This window comes from Echeneis naucrates, chromosome 4, assembly GCF_900963305.1.
Source record: "Echeneis naucrates chromosome 4, fEcheNa1.1, whole genome shotgun sequence".
Taxonomy (NCBI): domain Eukaryota; kingdom Metazoa; phylum Chordata; class Actinopteri; order Carangiformes; family Echeneidae; genus Echeneis; species Echeneis naucrates.
This window is the reverse complement of record NC_042514.1, coordinates 425,862-448,626: the sequence shown is the minus strand read 5'-3', so window position 1 is coordinate 448,626 and position 22,765 is coordinate 425,862. Positions and strand designations below refer to the sequence as shown.

Sequence of the window (22,765 nt, the reverse complement as noted above, 5' to 3'; positions counted from 1 at the left end):
GTTCTTTTGTTCCGGATAATTAAATATGACATGACAATGGCTGACTTTTTCCCTCCAGCTTGTCTGCAGCTGTTGTGTTGTGTTTCAGACTCACCAGTCGGGTTCGGACCCTCTTGGGCAGTTCCTGGTCCAGCTGGTGGATCTCGGAGTGTTTGAGCATCAGCTGACTCTGGTCCTGAAACTCCACCTGAACCGACAGAAGGAGGAAACAGTCGGAGTGTTTCACTTTGGATTTTAAAGGTAAGATCAGAGCTGTGGACCAGGTGGGGGTTTGTGTTCCTGCCCCCCCCTCACCTGGTAGAGCTTGTGGATATGCTGTCTGACGAAGGAGGCGTTGAGGACCTGACCCTCGGGCGTGCTGACCACGATCAACTCTCCAATTTCGGGAGGACCGGTCCGCAGGCAGTCGTGACTCTGCAGGAGGAAGAAGATGTATTACCTGTTGTTTGGGCAGCTTTTAAAACCTAAATCATCATCTGTTTCAGCAGCTTTCATGAATCTGGAAGAGCAGTAGATTTGTTGTTGATGTTATTTTACAGCAGATCAGAGAGACGTCCAACGCTCACCAATATGTTTTCTGGGTGCAGATTGTCGCAGTACGAGCCGTCGTCGAAGTTGACCTCGTAGAACGTCTGCGTTGCCATGCCGATGATGGTGCAGTGGTAGTACCAGCCGTCAGCGTTGCGGCCGATCACCCTCTGGCCCAGATTCACGCCCTGGGGGCTTTTGGGTGCCGTCCTGGGCTGAAGGGGGAGACAGGTTTTAGGTCCACATGAACCAAAGACCAGGTTTCAGACACGTCCATCCTCACAACCTGACCAGGAAGAAGTCACTCACGCTTTATTTTCTACTGAGTCTTCCTGGTTTTAACCGACGTCATCACTTCGTCCTGATCTTCACTTCCTTTCATCGGCTGCCTGTCCATTCGAAACTGACAGAAGACCTTCATACTATTAACCCTGTGTTATCCAGTGCGCAGCCCCAGATTAATCCTTACAGCTAACCTCTTTGGTGTTTGTCTGTTTTGGTGTTTTCTTGTTCTGGTTCTGTCTGTATTATATAGATTAATATATATTGTCTTAATCTTTCCTCTGTAACTCTGTATTCCTGTCCTGCTCTGATTGGCCAAAGCCCCCCCTCGTCAGATGAGTCTACAGTCTTTTGTCCCACCTTTGGATTGAGCCTTTTGTGTCTGTGACAGGTGACCGACACCACGTAGGGCCAGTCAGCTGGCTTCATGATCACGCCGGCGATCTGTGCGCAGGTGACGTGGAAGGAGGTGGCGCAGTTCTCATGTGAGCACTGGATGCAGGCGCCGCGGTTCTGATTAGACGTCTTCCCGTGGCAGAAGACACATTTCTGCAGCGAGAACAAAAGAAGAGAAGAGAGTTTAATTTGGTGATTCAGGTTAAAGACAAATCCCCCCTGAGCTCATTAGCTTATTTTCCTTCTTGTATTCTGTTTCATGGAGGTTCAGAGATTAGAGGAACTTTATCAACGCCTTCAGCTCTGGACTCTTTCAACAGTGACTTATAAAACCAGGGTACATTTTCCACATTTTAATCAGCAGAAATCACATTAAAAGATTCTCAGCTGATGCTTGAGCTGCTTCATGACCTCAGAGGCTCCACAGGATTTCATTCCCGCCCCTCTGGAGGACGTTGGTGCGACCAGGTAAACGCTTCACACATGACGTGATGTCAAAACGCCACGCAGCTTCTCTGAGTGGGTGAAAACTAGAGCAGCAGTTTGGCTGGAAATCACATTGGTCTCTTTTATTCTTTCAGCAGCATCACATGAAGATGACTTCCTCCACTCAGATTTCTGATCATTAAACATGGAACCAATGTTTTCAGCAAGATGCGCAGGTATCAGTGTCAGAGGCACCATGGGAGTTTCTTCACAGGTTGCTGCAGCTGAACAGCCACGACTTTTCGCTTGTGTCACTCGTTCACTTTCACTTTATTATAACAGGAATTGGTTGTTCAACCTCAGAGCATTTTCCTTTTCAAAACCCATCATTCCATCCAGAATGTGAAATTAGAACCACCCCCCCCCCCATTCATTCAGAGAGGGAAGGAAATAAAAGAGGGGATCAAGACATGAAGGAGAGAAAAAGAACAAACAGCAGGTGAGTTTCAGATCGCCGTCTTTCTGCTGAAAAATAAATCAGATCAGGGGAACATTTTGTCCATTTCTCTCATGATGAGATGAGAATCTTTGTCAACATGAATCTTTTTGTACTCACGTTCCATCCCCCCTTCTTACAAATCACATGATGAGCTGTGGCGCATGGCCAATCAATGAGAAATAAAAATTCTTTATTAAAGTGCCAATACTCCAATGTTGTCCTGGTGCAGGAAAAAACTTCAGGAGACTTTCCCTCCTTATCTACGTCTCTTTCCTGTTTTTACTTCCACGTTTCATCTCAAACTGAGAATCATCTAGAAAGAGATAAACAACGACTGCTTTAGTTTCAGTCATAGAATATCACAGAATCTGACTTTGGCCTCTGTTGAACATTAATCATTGAAAAAAATGTCTCCAACTCTCCTCACATTCAGACTTATCTGATCCTGTCTGATCTGTTCAGACTGAATGTTTCCTTCTCTTCCAAAGGAAACTTCCTCTCATGTGTTTGGGTCGTTTCTCTCTTTATCTGATCAGGAGTTCTGCTCATTAATGATGAAAAATCAGCTCCAAATATCTGATTGTCTTTATTCTGTCAACACAATAAACTCACAAACATACAGGACTGAAACAGAGACTCTCTGATTGGCTGTGACATCACCCAGCAGAGCCAATAGGAGTGTCCGATGTAGAGACGTGACTCTAGACGTCACTATCAAAGCTGGAGGTAGAGAATGGACGGATAAACACACAGAAGGAGTCAGAGAGTCAGACTGATCCTGATCAGCTGATTCTGTTTAAGGAGGAAACAGGAAGAGCCATCAGGAGGAATAACAGCTGATGGAGGAGGAGACTCTTTGTTGTGTGTCATCTGAAGCAGAGGATAGATGTGGAGAAGAAGCTAGAAAACTCAACTGTCAGGAAACATTCTTGAAAAACGAAGGCAGAAGCAGTCAAGAGAGACTCCACAGATTTCTGAAGTGTGCAACTCAAACAGTTCCACGGATGCATGTTCACATTCAATCAGCCCACTCATCCAAATCATAGACTGGAGTCTGCTCCAGAAGAGAAGGAAACCTGCTTTGACAGCACTCCGATGCAAATGTCATCCGGATTATTCAGAGAGCAGCAGAGATTTGTGACAATGCAGCAGAAAGAACTGAAGCAGGATCGGGTGAATGTGTGTGTGTTGGGGGGGGAACAAGGGCGGGTACGAGTTGCGGCGAAGATGGCGGCAAAGATGGGGAAATTAGCTCCGGCCCACGGGATCGACGCAGTTCATTTGGCACAGTGAGAAATGACAGCTGATTACTCAGCCATTCTGCCCAGCACATCTATTCACCAATCGGGGAGACACAGACACTGAGACTGCACATTCACTCTGTTCTTCGTCTCCACTCACCAGGTTCTTGCGTGTTTCAGGAACAGCGCTGACGTCCACCGGCTCCCTTTCTATGGCGTTGACGAAGCGAGCTTCAGCCACGGCGATGGCACAGATCACATGGACCCACCTGTGAATGTGGGGGGGGGGAGGCAAGGTTAGCATACCATTCTTTATTTAATCCTATTGCTGTTACAGTGTAAATAAAATGTGCCAACTCTGAAGATGAATGTGAAACGACATCTTTAATTATAATTCCATCAGAATGTGTTTCTGCAGCTTTAGAAAAAGAAAAGTGTCACCTACCGTTTGTCGGTGGTCGTCTTCAAAGCTCCGCCCCGCAGGTTGCACAGACAGCACTCCTGAGGAGCAGGAAGAAGAGGAGGGTTATGTTGAGGCAGTGAGTCATCTGAGGTACTGCAGAGAATCACACCACGTCCACTCACCACTGTCCAGGCTCCGGCTGCACATCTGGAACAAACCCAGGACTCGCTGACAGACTCTGGCTTTACACCGTAACAACCTGAGGGGGAAATTCATTCCTCAATTTCACATCTGGACACGCATTAATGTTCAGTACTGATGAATTGAGTAAAATCATTAATCCCGTCACCCTCAGGTGGGTTAACACCTGGACAGGTGTGACTGATTGTTAGGTGGACGTCCTGGATGAGAAGCAGAGCTGCCGTTTCTGCTTTGTGTCGTCTCTTCCCGGCAGCTGAGCCGGCTCATCCCTGGATGACTAATGAACTGGCCTTTTTGAAGGTGCACCTCAGCTTTAGGGATAATAAGAACCCTGGGGGGTTGGTGTGTGCATTGTGTGTGTTACTGACTGTGCACAAGCCTGTGCTGTAATTTGTGAGGTTGGTTGTGCAGCCTCGCACAAATCCAAGCACATGCAGACATTTGGAGGAGCAGATATCTTTGATAAAAAATTATATTTCACAGCTGATGTATGACCAGATACTGTTGGTCTGCCTTGGAATTTAGCAACAACAGAAAAACATAGATGATGTTTTTGGCCCTTAGAGATGAGATCCATCGCTGTGCTGACTCTCTCAGACACGACTTTAACAAGCTGCCTGTCCTCTCACACTTTATGCCATGTGCCCTTAAAGTTGATTTGCTTTCTGAGCTGTTTAAGTGCAGAAGGCAGTACATTAGAGCGAGAGAAGAGCACGACACTGCCTCCACAGAAGTCTTGGTGGGGCCTGAGCAGCATCTTAGCTGGTTTAACCAGAGTCAAGGAGAGTTAAACTTGGAAGCCTCGCTGAACGCAGCAGCAGGGGAATTAAGCTGACAGTTTGTTGCACTATTGTAGGAGAGCCTCATCTTCACTGCTTCCTATTTTTCCAGCTCTATTCTCAGGGGTCCAGAGTGTTAAAGCAGAGGAGCCAGCAGAGCCTGTCTGTGCAGCCTGTCAGCGTCAGTACGGGCTGAGACTCACAGCTGAGCGCAATCAAACACAACTTTACTGCATTTTCTCTCTCTATTCTTTTTTTTACAACTTTAAGGCCCCAAGATATTGTTAAATAAACTTTTATACCATGAGATTCTACCCAGCATCATGACTCAGTTCCTGTTGCTTCATGCAGCTGCAGGAGTGTTCCAGTCAGATTTACTTTTACGTCCTGTATCTAAGCAGGTTATTACTCCACTGCTGCACTGAAGGGTTTTTCTTTTTACTTACTGGCATGAACCTGCATTTTGCACGAAGAGCACCGGACCAGGAGACTAGTTCCATCCTCTCCGATGTGGCAGTTGGTGGGGGGAGGCTCGGTGTTTCCTGCCCCAACGCTGAAGCACATTTCAGGGACCAACGGACGAGTTCTACTGCCCTGCCGGGGAAGGGAAGGGCGGAAGGTTTCTTCTGCATTGGAGGCTTCATCCTGTGGCTGGAAAGGCCAAAAGGAAAGACAACGATTGTGATGAAATGACTAAGTGTTAAGAGTTTTTTCATTTGATTCTATCTGACTAGATGAAGACATTCACTGTAAAAGGAGCTCAGAAAACAAGGAAAAAATAAGAAGCTGAATACAGATTTCTAGTTTAAAGAGGAAGAAACAGCTCAGTTCTTTGTGTTTTTGGGTCACTGACAGTTGTGTGTCTGTACCTTTGTGTACGGGCAGAACAGAGAGCAGATAGCACAGTGTGGCTGGAGCGCTGCCACTGCTGTGTTGAAGGCCTTCTCTGCCAGGAAGTTGGGTGAGTGATTCTGCCACAGGTGCTCCTGTTTCTTCATGTCGCTGTCCATGGGCATGGGGGCAGACAGATCTGGGGGAGGAAGATAAAGAACATGAGACTCATGGAGGAGTCTCGCTGGAGGACTCAGTCAGTCAGTTTGTTTTCCTCACAAACACACATGAAGCATTTTTCCAAGCTGAATTATCAGCTGAACAACAGTTCCTCCGGACAGAAGAGGGATCTTTTTCAAGACTTCCAGTCTTCTGAAGGACTGGCCCGGAGCTGCCCCCCCAACTTTTACAACATACTTTAAATGACATCGTGCACCCCGGATCAACACGTGTCAGTCAGAAATGTAAACGTGTAAAATATAAAAGGCAGAGGATGGTGATGGAGACATCAGTGAGAGTTCTGAGGTTCTTTTAGAATTCATGGGTTTGACCTCAAAGAAACATCATGAAGGAATCTTTCCACGACCTGAAGTTTCCATGGCAGCCATGTAAAGCTTACCTTTGTCCCCGCTCGGCTCTTGTTTGACGATGGACAGGGGGGAGCGTGTGGGGGGTTTGCTGAGGGGGTGTCGACGACTCTTCTTCACCTCTGTTGGCATCTTCATCTTGGAGAAACATGCCTGACAACAGAAAACATTTTAAAGTGATCAGAGTTCACCACAGACCTGGACCTGGACTGGGACTGTAAAATGAAGCCAGTTCTAAAGAGCCATTAAACTGTATTCTATTGAAGTCTATGGGAAAATGTCCCTCTTCTTCCCCAGTAAAACTTTTCCTGATGAGTTTATGGTCTCAGTCTTCCACACAACATGATGTTAATTTTTTAAATAATGCTCCATTTAGAGAGAAAGGGGAGGAGTTAGGGGGCGGGGCTTATTTTACAAGGTAAAATAAACCTGTGAACTCTCACCTGTGTGGCACTCACATCCAGTTTGCTGTCTGCTGGGCCGTCACTCTGACCGGGGACCATAGGTTTCCCCACTTCCTGATTCTTTGAGTTCCTGATGCCAGATGTAGCAAACCGCTCGAATGCTTCCTCGAAGCCTGTGATGGCGTTGTGGGTACTTGTCATCTTCCTCGGCTTCTTGGGCTTCTTTTTCTCGCCATCTTCTGTCAGGTTCGGTGGTTTGGCCTTCGGGTCTGTGTAAGGACAGGGATGATCAGGGTGAGACTGTTGGAGGAACATCTGGTAGGAAACATTTACTCTATGAACCCTGACTGAGTCACGTTGATGTGGAAAGATCTAACATACACCAAGTCATCTGGAGGAAAGCATACATCACACCATATTTGGTCTTTTCTTCCTGTGAGTGGTGTGAATGCATACAGTTGTTTTAGTGTTAAAAGTTGTTGTCACTTGTACTGAGAATTGTACTATATAAACTATATTCAAATGATGAAATTAGTTTATTAGTATGAATAATGTTCTGAGAGAATCAGAAATAGGAGTTTTTAAAAGATTTTTTTTTTTTTTTTAAATAAAAGCAGTTCTCAGATTTTCTAATTTCATGCTGCATAACATCTGCGTCAGTTCTGATCAGGTCCACATTAATCCACTGCATCTCTTTGACCTTCATCTGTAGTTTCATGTGTGTCTAACCGCTCATATCATCCTCACCATCCATGGCTGGACTCTCAGTGGCCTTGGCGGCGGCCTCAGCGGCCTTCTGCTCCTCGCGCTCCATGGCCTCCAGGGTCATCATAGCCTCCCTGGCGAGACGTTCCTCCCTTTCCTGCCGCCGCTGGGCCTCACGCTCCTCCACCTGACGCTGATACTCAACAGCATTGAGCTTGATGCCTTCTTCTGCCAGAACTTTCACCTCCTCCAGCTTCAGACGGCGGAACTGCTTCATCTTCTGCATGGCCCTGTTTTAGTCCAATAAAACCAATTAATCATCATGGGTTCTTGGATGAAGCTAAAATATTTCATCCCGTTGTACATTGTAAGTGTCGTTGTGTGATAGTGTAGCACTGTAGTGTAGCTGTTTTACTACTATGAGCATGTAACATGACGTTAAAGCAGCAGCATTTAGCACTGTAATCAAAAGAACAAGTTTTTTGTGCCAGACATCATCAGAGATGATCATTTCTCCACCAGGGTCATTAACGGTGCAGCTTCCTGATTTCACTGAGGGATGGGGGTCAAAACCTGGCAGCTCTTCATTCTACCTACTCAGAACATAAGCAAATAACAGCTACATCGTTCAGTCAACAAGGTGTTTGACCTCTCACCTTCGCAGCAAGTTTTCTCTGAAGGTGATGCGATGTTGCCTCCAGCGCTCAAGCTCCGGGCTGCTGAGCTCGGTGGCCTTCAGATGGTCCAGCACCGTAGAGTCCTTGCCCTGTTTCCACAGCTCGTAGCGGTCAGGCTGCAGGCAGCGCACAAACACATCCATGGAGATTTTTACCATGTCCTTACGACAGGTACACTGGAGGGAAACAGGAAGAGGAGACTGGACGTTAAAGGGACAGAAACCAGATCGACTGTCAACAATCAAACAAAGATCATTCATTCCTGTTCAAACAGCAGCTGAAAGCTGTCACATCAGAGATGTTTCTTTAACTTAAAGTCGAGTGAGAGGTGAAGAACATGACAGCTGTGACTGTGAAGATGCTTCCTTCACACCTGAGGTGGCGATACAGGTACTGCTGAAGCAACATGTGCTCAAAGCTGATGAATCTCCATCTGAGTCAGACATCAGCCAGCCAACACCTGAAGCGACCTGATGGAGACTCAGATGTGGCATGATGCAGCAGAGAGGAAAATATGGAGCTGGTAAATGCAGCACTGTACAGATTTTATACATCAGACTTCGCTCAGACTTCAGCAGCTTCATCGTGATATAATGTCTGCTGACTGTGATGGCAGCTGAAGGAAACCAGAGGGTTGGATATTGGTTGGGGTGGGGGGGGGCAGGTACAGCAAAAATAAGTTTGAGAGTGAAAGAAGCGAAGAGAGGGAGCTGAAACAAACAAAAATGGAAAGAGATGAAAATATTTTCTTTTGTGCCTTGCTTGCTGTATTTCATTCTGGCTCATATTATTTCCTGAGATGCACTGAGAGCTTTATGTTCAATTACTGGAAACACAGCAGCTCTCCCTCCACAGCAAAGCAATATCCAGCCTACATCTCATCCAGACGACACTTGACAGGCGAAAACATTAAAATACGGCATCGAGTGGAGAGTGTTGAAGCGGGAAGTGGGAGTGCGGACAGGGAGCAAGTGAGCATGGGCAAAGCTGATTGTTTCCATCAGGAAATATCTGACTGTATCTGGCAAAAAAATAAAAAATTGTTTTCATTCATAAATGAATATAAAAGCTGGTTTTATTTTTATGGAACTATTAAGTGGTTATGGAGATTGTTGCTGTCCTCAAGAGCCGCAACAATTTACATTTTATTATCATATAAAAACTTAATTAAACGAGGGAAACATTTTTGGAGATGCGCAAGATCTAGGAAAACAAAAACTCGCCCTGAGGCAAAGAGTCAATGAGCCCTGAAGTACAACTCGGGTTCCTAATGAAGCTAAATTGTTGCAGCATTAGAAAACCACGAGCCGGGGGACTCTCTGAGGACTGGATCAGACAAGTGCTGATGACAAAGCACGACTCTGGCCTGACCCGTCCGACCTGTGAACTCCTGATTGGAAAAAATTCTTTGTTTGTTTTGATCACACTCGGAAGACGATCCAAAGAATGAGGAATGATTGTAGGAGTAATTAAAACCTCCATCCAGAAGGGCTGTACGTCATCCAGCTGCTATTAGAGCCCCGATGAGATGAGACAGAAACTTATCTGAAGTCGTCTCTGCTTGTGCGTGAATGTTTTTACTGTTTTTCACCGAGACACACACTGCAGAAAAACGCTGACCAAAATGAAATAATGACTAAACTGCGCTCACTTTTCTTTCCCTTCTTTATCTGCTCATATAAAACCCAATCAGCAGCAGCTGCTTAATGTGCTGAAAACAAAGAGGAGGATTAAAAAAGAAACAATGAGTGATATAGAAATGGTAATTAGTGAGTAGTGTGTGGTTGGCAGTACAGTACTGCTGCATCTGTCCAGTTTATTTTAATGTTGCACCAAGTTTTCTGCAGCCATAACTGATTTTGATCTTCTATTAGCAATAATCAGAGGCAGAGATCATCCCATGAGGTCTCTGCTTGTTTGCTGGAATAAATGCACACAGCTTCATTAGAGTTTGATCTTGGGGACATTTTAACCCTTTAGATCCACTTTAAGATGGAAGGTTTTCATCACTTTTTGTTTTTACTCAGAAATTTGTCAATTTGAAAAATGCCTCATATGTTCACAATCATGAGTTCATTGGTTACAATGTGATTTTTTGGAAGCACTTACATTTGATTTATTTCATTTATGTTCTAAATTTGTAATGCAGAACAGTCTAAAGATGAGATCTGTTATGTTCTGGGGTTCAAACGTTTCCTCTGGGAGGTGTCACGTCTTCCAAACACCCAGAGATGATGTGATTATGGGTGAAATCGCAGGTTTCTGATGTGATAATTACAGTCAAGGTAAAGTGCCTGTGTTGAATGTGAGCGCCAAAATGTTCTGTGAATGGCATAGACTGCCCTTCTGAACTCACTCAACAAATACAGGGGTTATTTGTGGCTGCTGGGTTTAGATTACATTTAATTATAAAGACCGTGTTTATTTCCTATTGGACTGGAGCATTTTCTTGTCTTTGGGCAGTTTGTTTAGCTTCACCGCTCTCTCTGACCTCTTTGATGCTGCTGTCAGGTTACAACTGTGGATGCAGGATGCCTGATAAAAATTCAGTGTGTCCAATCAGAGCATGTCAGAGCTCGCCAAAATGAGACACAAACAAGTCTGCAAATAAACCTAAAGAAGATGGAGGGAGTCATTTAACCATGAAAATCACACACAGATCCTCAGGACCGACTCCAACGAGTCAAACAGGTAGGTGGGGACAGTCACAGAGACAGACCGATGTGTCTGCGGGCAATATTCATCCTTCTAGACTTGAACCATGTTTGTGTTTTTTTATGGATGGATTTACTATAAAATGTTTGCTGGAGACCCCCAGTTAGCGCTGTTTCCCCAAAACAAGGAGGTCCTGGTTGGGTTCCCGGCCTGGGGCCTCCAAAGACATCCTGTTTGGGTTCATGGGTGACTCTAAACTGTCCGCAGGCCTGAGTGGTTGTTGGTCTGTCCAAGACGACCCCGCCCCTCACCCACAGTGAGCTGAGATTGGCTGCAGAACCCACCGCGACCCGAAAACAGATCAGAGGTAGAAGATGGATGAATGAATGAATACTCAAGTCAAGAGAGAAGTTTCTGTTCCATTGAAAAATCTTAAATGTTACATTAAGTATGATGGCACCTTTGGATTTACAGCTTTACTGTCTGAACATGGACTCTCCCTCCAACCGTCTCTCTGATTTGGAGGACACTCATTAACAAGCAGAAACAGGATCCATGCAGGGACACACAATGAGGAAGCCTGACTTCAGTTAAACAGCACTGGTTACCAGACTGTCACCGCCACGTTACCAGAACAACCGAGAGAACAGGCAGGAGGGAGGGAGCGGCAGAACGAGCCTGACTCACAGCTCTCTGATTGTGTGTGTGCAGTGCCGCGCTGTCGAATTGTCGACTCGGATTAGCAGAACAGAGTGGGCCACTCTTCTTTATCAGACAGAGATGAGTGCAGCAGAGACATCCCTCCAACAACCAGTTGGACGGGGAGGGGGGGGACTACTGGCACTTAAATTACAACTGGTCACATGGGTAAAGGAGAGAGGCTGAAAGAGAGAGGAAAGATGACGGGAGGGGAGAGATGCACTTCTGCAAACTGGCACCTCATAAATCTGACATGCAGCCAAGTAAAGCACGCGCACACACACACGCACACACACAATTGAGAGGTGACGGGGTGGACTGTGTGTGTGTGTGTGGGGGGGGGTGTGAGTGCTTCCAGGGGACATTGTGGTTGAGCTCCCGTCCACAACCAATCCATGCCTGTCAATTTCATGCTCAGCAGCTCGCAGGCGAAGAGGCAGCCTGCGTCAGTGGAAGGGTGTGAGTTAGTGCCGGTAACAGATGGCGTGTAGAACAGAACCAGATCAAGCTTTATGACTTTAATACCATCTATTATTTCATCCCTGAATCACACATCAGACCAAACCTCCTCCTGGGGGGCGTCCACATCTCCCCATCCATGTTTATTTCCTTCATGCATTTCCTTTCACTTCAGGATGTCAGCCGCCGTTTACTGACACCGCCCCAAAGCTGCAAAAGCTGAACACACACAGACAGAGCAGCAGCTCATCCCGTCTCACCTGGGTGGCCATCTTGCCGTAGTCGACCCAGCGTAGCGTGGCGAAGTTGGTGGACTCGGCACAGTTGAAGCCGTGGTTGAAGCCGGCGTGGTAGCCGTAAGGAAAGGTGATCATGAACTCACCTTCGTTCTGCGTTATCTGTTGGTGGAGGGAAAACACACCAAAGGATTTGATCAGATGACTCACATCTATGATTCTGAGAACTCAGATACAGCTACAGGAAATCCCAGCTCCGCAGCCAATCCCAGACCAGGAAGCTTCTCGTCGATGACCAAAGACTAGTCTGATCTAATCTTTGTCGCTTTGGGACACAAAACAGTTTCTGGTGTTTTTACTGGAGCTTTTATTGTATTTTAAAGGACGTTGCTCATAAAGTTACAATTGCACAATCCAGCAGTAAAGTGAAGCCAATGAAATTTAGAAGAAAATAAGACAGTGAGGCAGGGGATGGGTTAGGGGGCGGGGCTTCTGTGTGAGCAGGGCAGAGCAGCTGTGGGGGGGTCCGTGTCATACACGTCTGAGAGCTGAAATGATCAGTCGTCTGTGTTTACGCTGCCAGCTCTGCTTCCCTCATTAATGACGCAGTGTTTTTAATTTCCCTAATAATTACGTGCAGTCGTTAAAAAATGATCCAATCTTGTTTTAAATATATTCCATTTCTACTCACGAACAGCTGTTTCCATTAAGGTTAGGGGGATAAACAAGGAGTTCAACTCTTCACTAACAACTTTTGTCTCAACTTTTCTGATTAATTCAGCAGAACACCAAGAGCGGAGCGTCTTCCCATGAGCTCACTGTTATTCTGAGAATTGTTTGAAATGTGAGGACAAGTTAAACTTTCTGTTTTAATGCGTTGCCCCAAAACTTAAGCCCTCTATGCCTGGCTGTGGATCTCAGCTCTTTTGTGAAGCTCGGATCGAGGCAATCAAGAGACACATCAAGCCCAACAAGGTGACAGGCATGAGGGGAGAGACGGGTGGAGGCTGAGTGCAGGATACAAACGTCCTCAACTAAAGGCAGTGTTTCAGAAATCAAATGCTCCAGTTTTATTTTATCACATAAATAGAGAGAGCTACTGTAGGTGTGTGACAAGTAACATGTTGGCTGTGATAACGAAGTCCTGAAGGGGGAGGGAACACGCGGATAGGGCTGGGAGAACTTTTTTTCCTTCAATCCTCCATTATTTCTTTCAGTGAGGATTCACGTTACCTCCTGAACAGAACATAAACAGGAAGGTGGGGGAAAAAAAAACAAAAACACAGTTGATTCCATCAACAGACACAACAGAAGATTGTTACTCAATCTTTAACAATCCTGCAGCCGGCAGCAACGACGGCGTCAATGTTGAAGCTGAGTCACAAACCGTTCATCATTCAAAACAAGCTCATCTGTACCATACCAGAGAAGAGCAGGTGTGCCACACAACCTCACTTCCTCTTTTCACCATTAAACAGCATCTATTCTATTATTATCACTCTGTCTGCGACATTGTAGCTTATCATCATGAATGAGGATGTGCTGCTTGGAGACAAGAATCAGAGCTGCCGATTCGCCTCCATTTTGTCTGATACCGGCAGAAACCTTCTTTGGTGGAGAAGGTGGCTCTGACGTGTTCTGAACGCTATCATGATTGACTGGTACAGTTTGTCTGTCAAACCTTAGCCCCGCCCCTAATCCATCTCCCGCTTTTAGGTCTATTTTCCTCTAAATGGGAGCTTCACCTCACGTTAGTCCAGGTTTTTAGGTCTCTGGTCAGGGTTCGCTCATCTTATCTCAGGTTATTCACTGTGAATGGTTCCATCATGACAACCATGGAGGTGAATATTCCAGGACATAATAAAAAGTCAATTCAACAAACTCCAGGAAGACCAGTGGACTCACCCTGTCGAAGGGAATACTGTATTTCTTCAGGATGGACGGAGAGATCAGCGTCATCTTATGGCGAAGGAATGCGTCACAGCCTTGGGAGCTGCCAGGGAAGAAGCCTGAGGGTCACAGAGAGAACACAGAGTCCATTAACACTCAGCTGGTTTCTCGTGAAGTTTCAGTACACGTTCCTCAGAGCCCTACTTATCAGATTTGTTTCCTCTCGTCACACATGCAGCCCTGAGTGCTACCTGTCAGGTGTGGAGACAGCGACAGGTGTTACAGATGCAGTTCTCTCAGAGTAATGCCTCAACTAGAACAACTTAAAGGGATCATTTAGTGCCAACTACAATAATTAACCCTGAATCTCATCTGGAAGTGAGTGTTTACTGAAAATCCTTTTCCACCTAAATAAACTCACGAAGAAAAGCAGATTGACCCGTCAAGTCTGTTGGACTGACTCCAAGGAGTGCGAACAGATGCAGAGGAGGGAGCGTAAACAATTCAAGAATATCTGAGAGAGATCAAGTGATGTGAGGCTGCTTTAAAAGCATTTCAGAAGGTGTAAAAGGTGAGAGTCTGAACAACTAGATAAGTAGTTCCAATTAAAGAAAAATGGAACTGTGCTTACTGATTATTGTTAATCCCACTACCTAGAAAAGAAAATCTGGTTTTCTGTCGACATGAGAGTGAATTCATTTACCGCCTGAAGTGTGGAATAATCACATTACCATGGTGCATGGAAATGTATTGTTTGTGCGCCTGCAGGTTGGATTTCAGGGGAAATCTGTTGGATCACATTATGGCACAAAGTGAGATACAGCACAAAACTGAACCTGGAGATCATCATCACATTCAGAGAGGAAACGTTTGCCTGAAAATGATCTGCTGCTGAAAAGGGGGGTGGGGGGGGTTACTGAGACTGAAAATGAAATCAAACTTTTTTTCAGGCGTTGTTAAAAAGACAGAGGCAGAAACCTGGGACAGAACCGGGCTCAGGGAAGGGGAGGGGGGGGGTCCTGCTTGAAATACGGAGACGTTTCACTTGTTTACTGTAATTAACTGAAAAATAATATAACAGCAGCTCTAACTGCTGCCCTTCAATAGTTGATGGTTATCAAACCATTTTTAAAAACCTCACCAAGTGTCCTAAGTGTCCTTCAATAAAGAGTGTTTTCTAGTTTAAGGTGAAATAACATACTCAAACCAACACTGAGGGATAAAAGCTCTGAAGACCAGCTGATGTTTGGAGGTGAATGATCTTATTTAGTCTAAATTCAGTTTCTTTAAAATGTGGAAAAGAGCAGCTGAAGCTTCTGAGACCCAAAGCCGTGTTTTATTCTTGTCGAAAAGGTGACTGTTCTGGGAACATGTGACTCTGACATGTTTGGACCCCATCAGTCAACGCCCCACACACATTAAAGTGGCCCTCCAAGCCTCCGTCCAGTTAAACTTTAATGTGACTGACAGTATAATCAGCACTCTTTCATCCCTCATTTTCCTGCATTGTTTCAGCCTCCACAGCCGGAGAGGGTCTCTATTCTCTGATCGGCCGCCTGCTTGTTGGAGCTGATAAAGGTGAATAATGTGCTGACACAGCACGGGTATTAATCCCCATTAAAATGCAGCTGACTCTCTGAGCTCTCTGTGGGGTGATATTAACTTAAAGTCTTCATTCTGTCCTTATGAGTTTTAAAATTAAGTTCCTGTCTCCAACCTAGGAACCCCCACCTTTCCCAAAATCCAAAAAAAGTCTAAAATATGTGGAAATGAGAAGTGATAAGAGTCACGGCTGTCGATATGGCAAATGTTTGGAGACAAACTTTAAAGTAACAAGACCATTGTCCCGGCCCCGTCGGGAATTTCTGCGACACTCATAACTGTCTCTTTATGACGTCGTAAACAGTTGGTTGCCTGAGCAGACGCTGGCTTTGATAGGTCAGTGGGTGCTTGTTAAATAATGTTGGCACTGCTTTCCTCCCACCGCCAGCTGCCGAGATAAGAGAGGAGGGAAGCACGAGGAAGTCTGACAGTGACTGGAAGCTGAAGGCGAACGACACAGTTCGATTTGATCACATCTATGATTCCACTGTCGAATTCTCCCGTTAAACCTGAACACTCCTTATCGCTCAACCACCCCTCAACTTCATCTATACAGCCACCGTTCAACAGTCTCTTTGGAAATCAGACGTTCAGGATTTACTGTGCAGCACTGACATTTGGAATCAGGGAAGTTTTATTTGAGCTGTGTATTTAACTCAGAAATGATACAGAAAATAATCTAACTTCAGACTCATCTGATTCTGTCTGATCAATTCAGACTCTGAATGTTTCCTTCCTCTCCACAGAAAAGTTCCTCTCGTGTGTTTGGTTGTTTCCATCTTTATCTGATGAGGAGTTCTGCTCATTAATGATGAAAAATCAGCTCCAGATATCTGATTGTCTTTATTCTGTCGACACAATAAACTCAGACCAGCTTTACGGTCCAAGCTGTCAGGTGGTCGAACATAACACAATGTACTGCTGCTGTTTCTTCTTTGGAGAGATGGTGTCTCCAGAATAAAAGGAGGCAAGCGAGTGACAGAGCAGTGCATTGGTGACTATTGATCTGCTCTCAGTTTTTTGCAGTAACAAGGACAAACAATTTGTCAATTTAATGTAGTTTGAATTGGACAACTCTCCTTCATCATCCACACATCTTCTACCTCCCTCTGAACAACACGGTGAAGTTCTGAGTCAGAGGCAGTTAAAACCAGCTCAAGCCATCATGTCAGAACCGGCTGTGGCTTCATCTCTCAGGGAAGTGTGTGACTAAATTACTATATGAGTTAAGAACAGAAACAGAAGTCCTCCTCTTCCTGCTGCTGCTGCTTCAGCTCAGGCCTCCTAAGCTTTGTCTCACTAACTCCTCCAACTCAGCACAGCCAGCTGACCTGCGAGTCTGAGCTTTTACAGGCATGGAGCCAAATATCAAAGTTTGTCATTGAATAGATGCAGTACTGTGTTTACCGTGAGGCGGGTTGTTTAGGGGGAAGAGTTCATAACAATGGGGGCACTACTTTAGACAGACAGATGTGAAGTCTCAGCTGCTCACCTTGTGCCAGCCTCTCCAGCCTCTTGCCGTGCTCAGGTGGGATGGCATACCTGCAGAGAGTGGGGGGAGAGGAGGGTTACCGAGTATTTTATCATTTGGTAAACTGAAGGATCCAATAAATCCTAAAAATACTTAAGACTTTTATAGTGTTGTTTTTATATATATATATATAAAAGATATAGTCAATATATATATATTCTCTCTGATATAATTTTAGGACTTTCGACCTCTGATTCTCATTTTCAACATCAGCAGCCAAATGCTGGGTTTCCTCCCAACACTAGGGAGAGCTGTGTAATGCAGGTACAAGAAGAAGTTTTAAAAAGCCTCTGAGAACTGAAACTGTTCACAGACAACCTTAATGTTTCATTTGCAGAGAGCATTGTTCTGAACACATCTCTTTAACCTCAAACAAGAATCAGCCGAGTTCTCCAAATTCTCCCCTCAGTCAGCATGATGGAGACCAGAACCGTTCCTGTTCCACACTGGAAACAGGTTGGACATTCAACATGGGAGTCAATTGGCCCGACTCCAAGAGGTTTCATGTTTCAGCCATGCACATTGCTAACTAGCAACAACTAACGTCTATAGATTTGACAACATGAAGGGAGGGGAAAAAAAAAAAAAATTCAAATTAGCACAATTAACAAGAGACACACAAAAACTGCTCATGTAGAAGTGTAGAACTGGTGATAATATGGAGGAGGAGGAGGAGGAAACAGGAAGTCTGGTGGAGAAGATAAAAGTGGCGGTGAAGGGCAGGACCAGGAGAAACGGCTCCTGTGGGAGTGCAGGGTTATTTCACAGCCCTCAGCACTTACTGTTAGGAGAAATTAACTAACCCCCCCACCCCAACACATGCACTCATGATGATCATGCAAATCACTTTTCTTGTCCCCCTCTGGAGGCTCAGAGGGGATTATGTTTGACCCGCTCCTTTGTTTTAATCTAGTCTGGTTTTATCTTTGTAACATTCATCATTTTATTCCTGGGCTGACATGGTGGCCCAGTGGGAAGGTGGCCCCGCCCCCAGGCTGCTCCACCGGTGCAGCAAGGTGCTCACATTACCCAAGTCATCCAGCTTCTGCCATTAAGTGATTACAATACTTTTTATTAGTGGAATTATTTCCTGGGGGCTTCTGAAGCCTCCAGAGACGTCGAGCAAGGAGCCGTTATTCTCTCTCATGGATGTTGGCGCCGAAGGCAGAAACGGAGGGAGAGTGTGAGAAGGAACAGAGATGAAGTGATGGCGAGGGGCAACGAAAACATGTATAGACGCTGAAAGAGAGAGAGAGAGCATGAAGCATTAAAAACAATTAACAGAAACAAATAAATAAAATGTCGGAAGGGCCGATGCGTGGAGCCGCACTGCCACCTGCAGGCCAACACTCTGAGCTGCAGAGAGCTGCAAGGTTTATTATCTCACTAACTCCGAGGTAGCTTCAGATTGAAATCAGTTATTGTCTCAGAGTGTGAACAGAACTGTTCATAGAAGACCAACTATACTGTGTGAGTGAGCAACACGATGCACTTGAAGATAACAGGTAATGACTGAGACAATCAGATCAATCAGCTTATTGATCAGAGCTCCGACACTGAGTTTTGGTTTTAAACAAGCTTTGTGTTTTTGTTTTATTTATGAAGTAGTATCATAAAAAAATAATATTCTTATATTAATATTCTATGTTATTTATCTTTAGATATTATTTTTATTTTTTGTGGCAGACTTTCCTCCCTGAGTCCAGTTGTGTTAAAAGGTTTTTCCTTCCAATTGGTTTCCCTCTATAATAGTCTATTAGTTTTTGTTTTTTTTTTTTTTTCATAAAATTGATCATGATTTTGAACGAAAATAAAATGTAAATGGTGTGTTGTGAGCATTTGTTTCCTTAATGGCATGAACTGTTTTAATCTCTGTGCTGCTCGGAACACTTTTTACAGTTTGAATTGTCAGGTCTGACATCAGGTTGTGTGTGTCGTCATGGACGCAGACATTAATTTTCTTGACTCTTTGGGAAAGGCAGATCCTTCAGTACCTTTCCTAAATGTTGGAGTTCAGTATTTAATTACTGAGTGAATGTGCCTGAACTTCAAAGATCCCTCCATTGCAGCATTAAACTAAACAAATCAGCCCATCAGCACCACCTCCTGTTTCCTCCCTCCTAAGGCTGCGGTTGCCATGGCAGCAACACGTCTGTCACCACGGCAGCAGAAAGAGAAACACAAAAATAAAGCAAGCAGCAAATGAAGACTACAACTTGTCCACCTCTCTGAGAAAGACAATGACTTATCTGTTGAAGGATGCCGTTACTCGCAAATGTCACAGCGAACCGCAGAGTCGTGTTGTGTTTTTCTCTATTCACTCTGTTGTTTCTATCCAGAATGAGTGTTTGTCCTGTTTAACTCAGGACATCCAGCCCTCAGACAGTTTTACCTGGCTCATGTTTAGTTATGTTGCAGCTTTAAGCTAAAATTGCCACATGTACCACATTCCACTACAAACATTTCTATATATATATATATATATATATATATTTTTTTTTTTTTTTTTTTTTTTTTTTTTTTTTTCCGGATGCATGTTGACACATACTATTTCTACATACTATACACATACTATACAAACTATTTCTGATTCTGAAATTAAATATATATTTTTAAACTAATTACTGCATGAAATATCGAAATGTGAAAACTGAATTGCCAAATTCATCTAACAGTGAAATTGAAATTAATACTGGCATAAGAATTCAGACCCTTTGGCCTGACAAATGGATAAAACTGTCAGGCTGTAGAGGACTGATGGAGGAGGAACTCGCAGGTACGCTTCAAAATATCCCTTTAAATTCTGTTTCGTCAGCCGTTGGTAGACACTTTGAGGGTAATCTTTCATCTGACAGCTGAGCTGCTGGTTTATGGAGGTAGAGGGGTGATTCAGGGGTGTGTGTGTGTGTGTGTGTGTGTGTAAATGTCCCGACACACACATACATACACACGTGTTAGCAATTCAATTTCAGATGGTTTGTTGAGCACTATTAGACAATTAGACAAAATAGAAGAGAGAACAGAGCGCATGCTTTAAAAAGGAAGTGAAGAACGTATCTCCATCCATCTGGGAGTAAATGACAGTGATGACAAACTGAGGAGGGAAGGAACAGGAAAAAAGAAGGAAACTTCAAATCCATGATGTCCAAACAGCAGGCAGCTCCTCTCTGTTAGAACTGACATATCTGAACAGTTTAGTTTTGCCATCCCATGTTCCTGCAACGCCTGCTGCTCTCTTATCCTCATTAATTCCGTACTACAGCATCATGTTCCTGCCTACACCTGTTTCAATATCCCCCTGTCCTGCTCTCCTCTCATTCTTACCCTACATCATTACACCCCCCCTGCTCATCGGGGGATCTGTTGGTCTCTTTAAATCATTTTATAAAAAGTTTGGTCTAGACCTGCTCTATATGTAAAGTGCCTTGATGTAACTTTGTTGTGATTTGGCTACAAATAAATCTGATTTGATTTAATTTAATTTGGTTTTTCTCTAAGCAGGGACTCCCACGACATTCCTGGGGTAGATAGGAAATTTTGGTTGGGTCCAGAAAGCCTCCAGAGGAAGATCCATATCACATTCACAATTTACAGTACTAACTTACCAACAACACTGACACATTTCGCCTTCAAACAAGCTGCAGATTAACTGCACATGGAGCCACAACACACACACACACACACACACACACACACACACCCCATCGGTTATTTCCAGTTAGTTGTAAAGATTCAAAGACACTCTGATCGAGAGGAGTGAAAATGAGACAGGCAGATGATTTTAATGAGATCACATCAGAAAGTGGGAATCCATATCACACCTGATATCTCTCTCACTCACTCGCACACACACAGGTAACTGTATTTCTATCCTCAGCTCCTGCAAAGCCAATGATCAAAATAGGAAATATTGAAGGAAAGAAGAGAACACAAAAAACGACACACACAGGAAATGTAATAATGATGGCAGAAAAGCAGAACAGCACTCAGACCTCTGTAACCTCCTGTACTGAACTCCAGCTGGTCATTGGAGTGACATCATCATAAAACCCTGAGCATCATGGGAAGGTCGTAGCTGCCTGCGACACTTTTGAGGACACTTTGATTTAAGGAGAAAGCATTATTTAAACAAAGTATGAATAATTCATTAAGCGTCCATCTTAAAGGTCAAAACAAAGAGATGAAATATCTCAGAGGTTCACCTGCCAAATAAGAAAATCACCAATGAGACACCTCTGTGCTGCCAACACTGACCAGCACGCTCACACAAAGTCAGCAGCTGAGAATCTCAGAAACTTCAAACAGGTTCACCGTTCTGGAGATCCTGTTCCCCCTCTGGACCTGGTCTGGTCCAGGCCTTTGTGTTCACAGGAAACAACTCTGAGCTGATTGAGCTGTTTTATCAGCTGCTCTTCACTGTGAAACTTAAAGCTAAAATGGAGTTTTCATCCCAAAGGAAATTAGTGTGCTGGGTTGCTCCAATTACAGCAACAGTATTCAGGTAAAAATCTGTCAAATATTAATATTAAAAACATTAGTTGATATTAGGTGACCTGGCAGGAGCTCCAAGAGGAAACAAAGACAGAGACTGACCAGGACTTGGACTGTCCAAAGTGCAGGTAGTTGATGCTGTAGAGGTCCATGTCCTCCGTGTGCCAGGCGAACGTGGTCTTCCACATGCCGAAGTACAGATAGGGAGTGTTGACACCCTCGATAACAATGCCGCACTCCTGCTCCACCATGTCCAGCAGCGTGTTGAGGTGGCCGATGTTCCACTCCTGAACATCCTGGACGGAAACATGAGGGCTTTTACATCAGCAGCTGCAGCAGCAGGTGGTGCTGCAGCCAAATAAAACTCACTGAGACACAAGACATGATGATAGTCACATCATATCTAAAAAGTCAGAATTAACAAATTATTTGTTTTGTTTTTTCATTTCTCAGTCTCAACACACACACACCTCATCATAGATGGAACCACTGACATCTGCACCATAAATGGGTGAAACAAACGTCAGATTTTTCCAGTACTTCCTCTCCAGGTCGTCAAAGTCTTTGTGGCGAGGTGTGCAGTACCTGAGGACCAGGACCAGATACTCAAATACACACAAATGACACTTCAGGTTTAAACCAGGTACCTGATAGAAGGTATTACTAATAAACTAATAAAAAAAAAACACATTTGTTAAAGAGACACCAACGTACTTCTTGCTGTTGGCCAGCTTTCTGTACTCGCCCACAGTCATGGACTTCTTCTGGATGTTGTACTGGGTGAACAGGCCCGACTGTCCAGTCACCACCTGCATGATGGGAGCCGGGATCACCATGTCCTCGATGGTGTCGTAGCACCGCCGTGGCTTCCATCCCTCCGGTGGAATCACCTGTTGAAAGGGTGGCAGACTTTATTTTATTATGTTGACTGTACATTCAGATTATCCAGACTACATGATGTGCAAAAACGACAAAGTCATGTTGCCACCATGTCTGATTTCTGTTTGAAAGGTATTTTTTTTTATCTGCACTGGAAGAGATATTAAATATGGTGTGATGTTTGTTGTTATTATTTAAACAACTATGTTGTTAAGGTGTGGAGAAGCTGATCTTCAGGCCCAAACAGCACAACAATCATGCTGCTAACAATGCAGAACATGACACATTCATCTTTATTGGAGAACTGGAGCTGCTGTGAAACTTAAAGAAGCAGCCTCATGTTACACATTTTACCTGTGATGTG

General features: G+C 44.4%; 1 protein-coding gene across 2 annotated transcripts in view; it reads right to left on the bottom strand.

Moving 5' to 3' along the window:
* Nucleotides 1-22,765, bottom strand: part of kdm4b (lysine (K)-specific demethylase 4B) — a 28,182-nt gene that overhangs the window by 2,124 nt on the left and 3,293 nt on the right. Inside the window, exons 3-21 of one of the 2 annotated variants that reach the window (XM_029499928.1) lie at nt 22,237-22,412; nt 21,993-22,107; nt 21,625-21,818; nt 16,993-17,042; nt 13,914-14,017; nt 12,033-12,170; nt 7,939-8,135; nt 7,325-7,572; nt 6,617-6,846; nt 6,206-6,326; nt 5,625-5,785; nt 5,202-5,406; nt 3,958-4,034; nt 3,818-3,873; nt 3,533-3,641; nt 1,171-1,359; nt 567-743; nt 295-414; nt 95-187 (exon numbers count right to left, since the gene is read on the bottom strand). In XM_029499928.1, coding sequence (XP_029355788.1) covers nt 95-187; nt 295-414; nt 567-743; nt 1,171-1,359; nt 3,533-3,641; nt 3,818-3,873; nt 3,958-4,034; nt 5,202-5,406; nt 5,625-5,785; nt 6,206-6,326; nt 6,617-6,846; nt 7,325-7,572; nt 7,939-8,135; nt 12,033-12,170; nt 13,914-14,017; nt 16,993-17,042; nt 21,625-21,818; nt 21,993-22,107; nt 22,237-22,412 — 2,760 coding nt within the window. The remainder of the gene's footprint in view (nt 1-94; nt 188-294; nt 415-566; nt 744-1,170; nt 1,360-3,532; nt 3,642-3,817; nt 3,874-3,957; nt 4,035-5,201; nt 5,407-5,624; nt 5,786-6,205; nt 6,327-6,616; nt 6,847-7,324; nt 7,573-7,938; nt 8,136-12,032; nt 12,171-13,913; nt 14,018-16,992; nt 17,043-21,624; nt 21,819-21,992; nt 22,108-22,236; nt 22,413-22,765) is intronic. The other variant, XM_029499930.1, reaches the window with a different exon arrangement.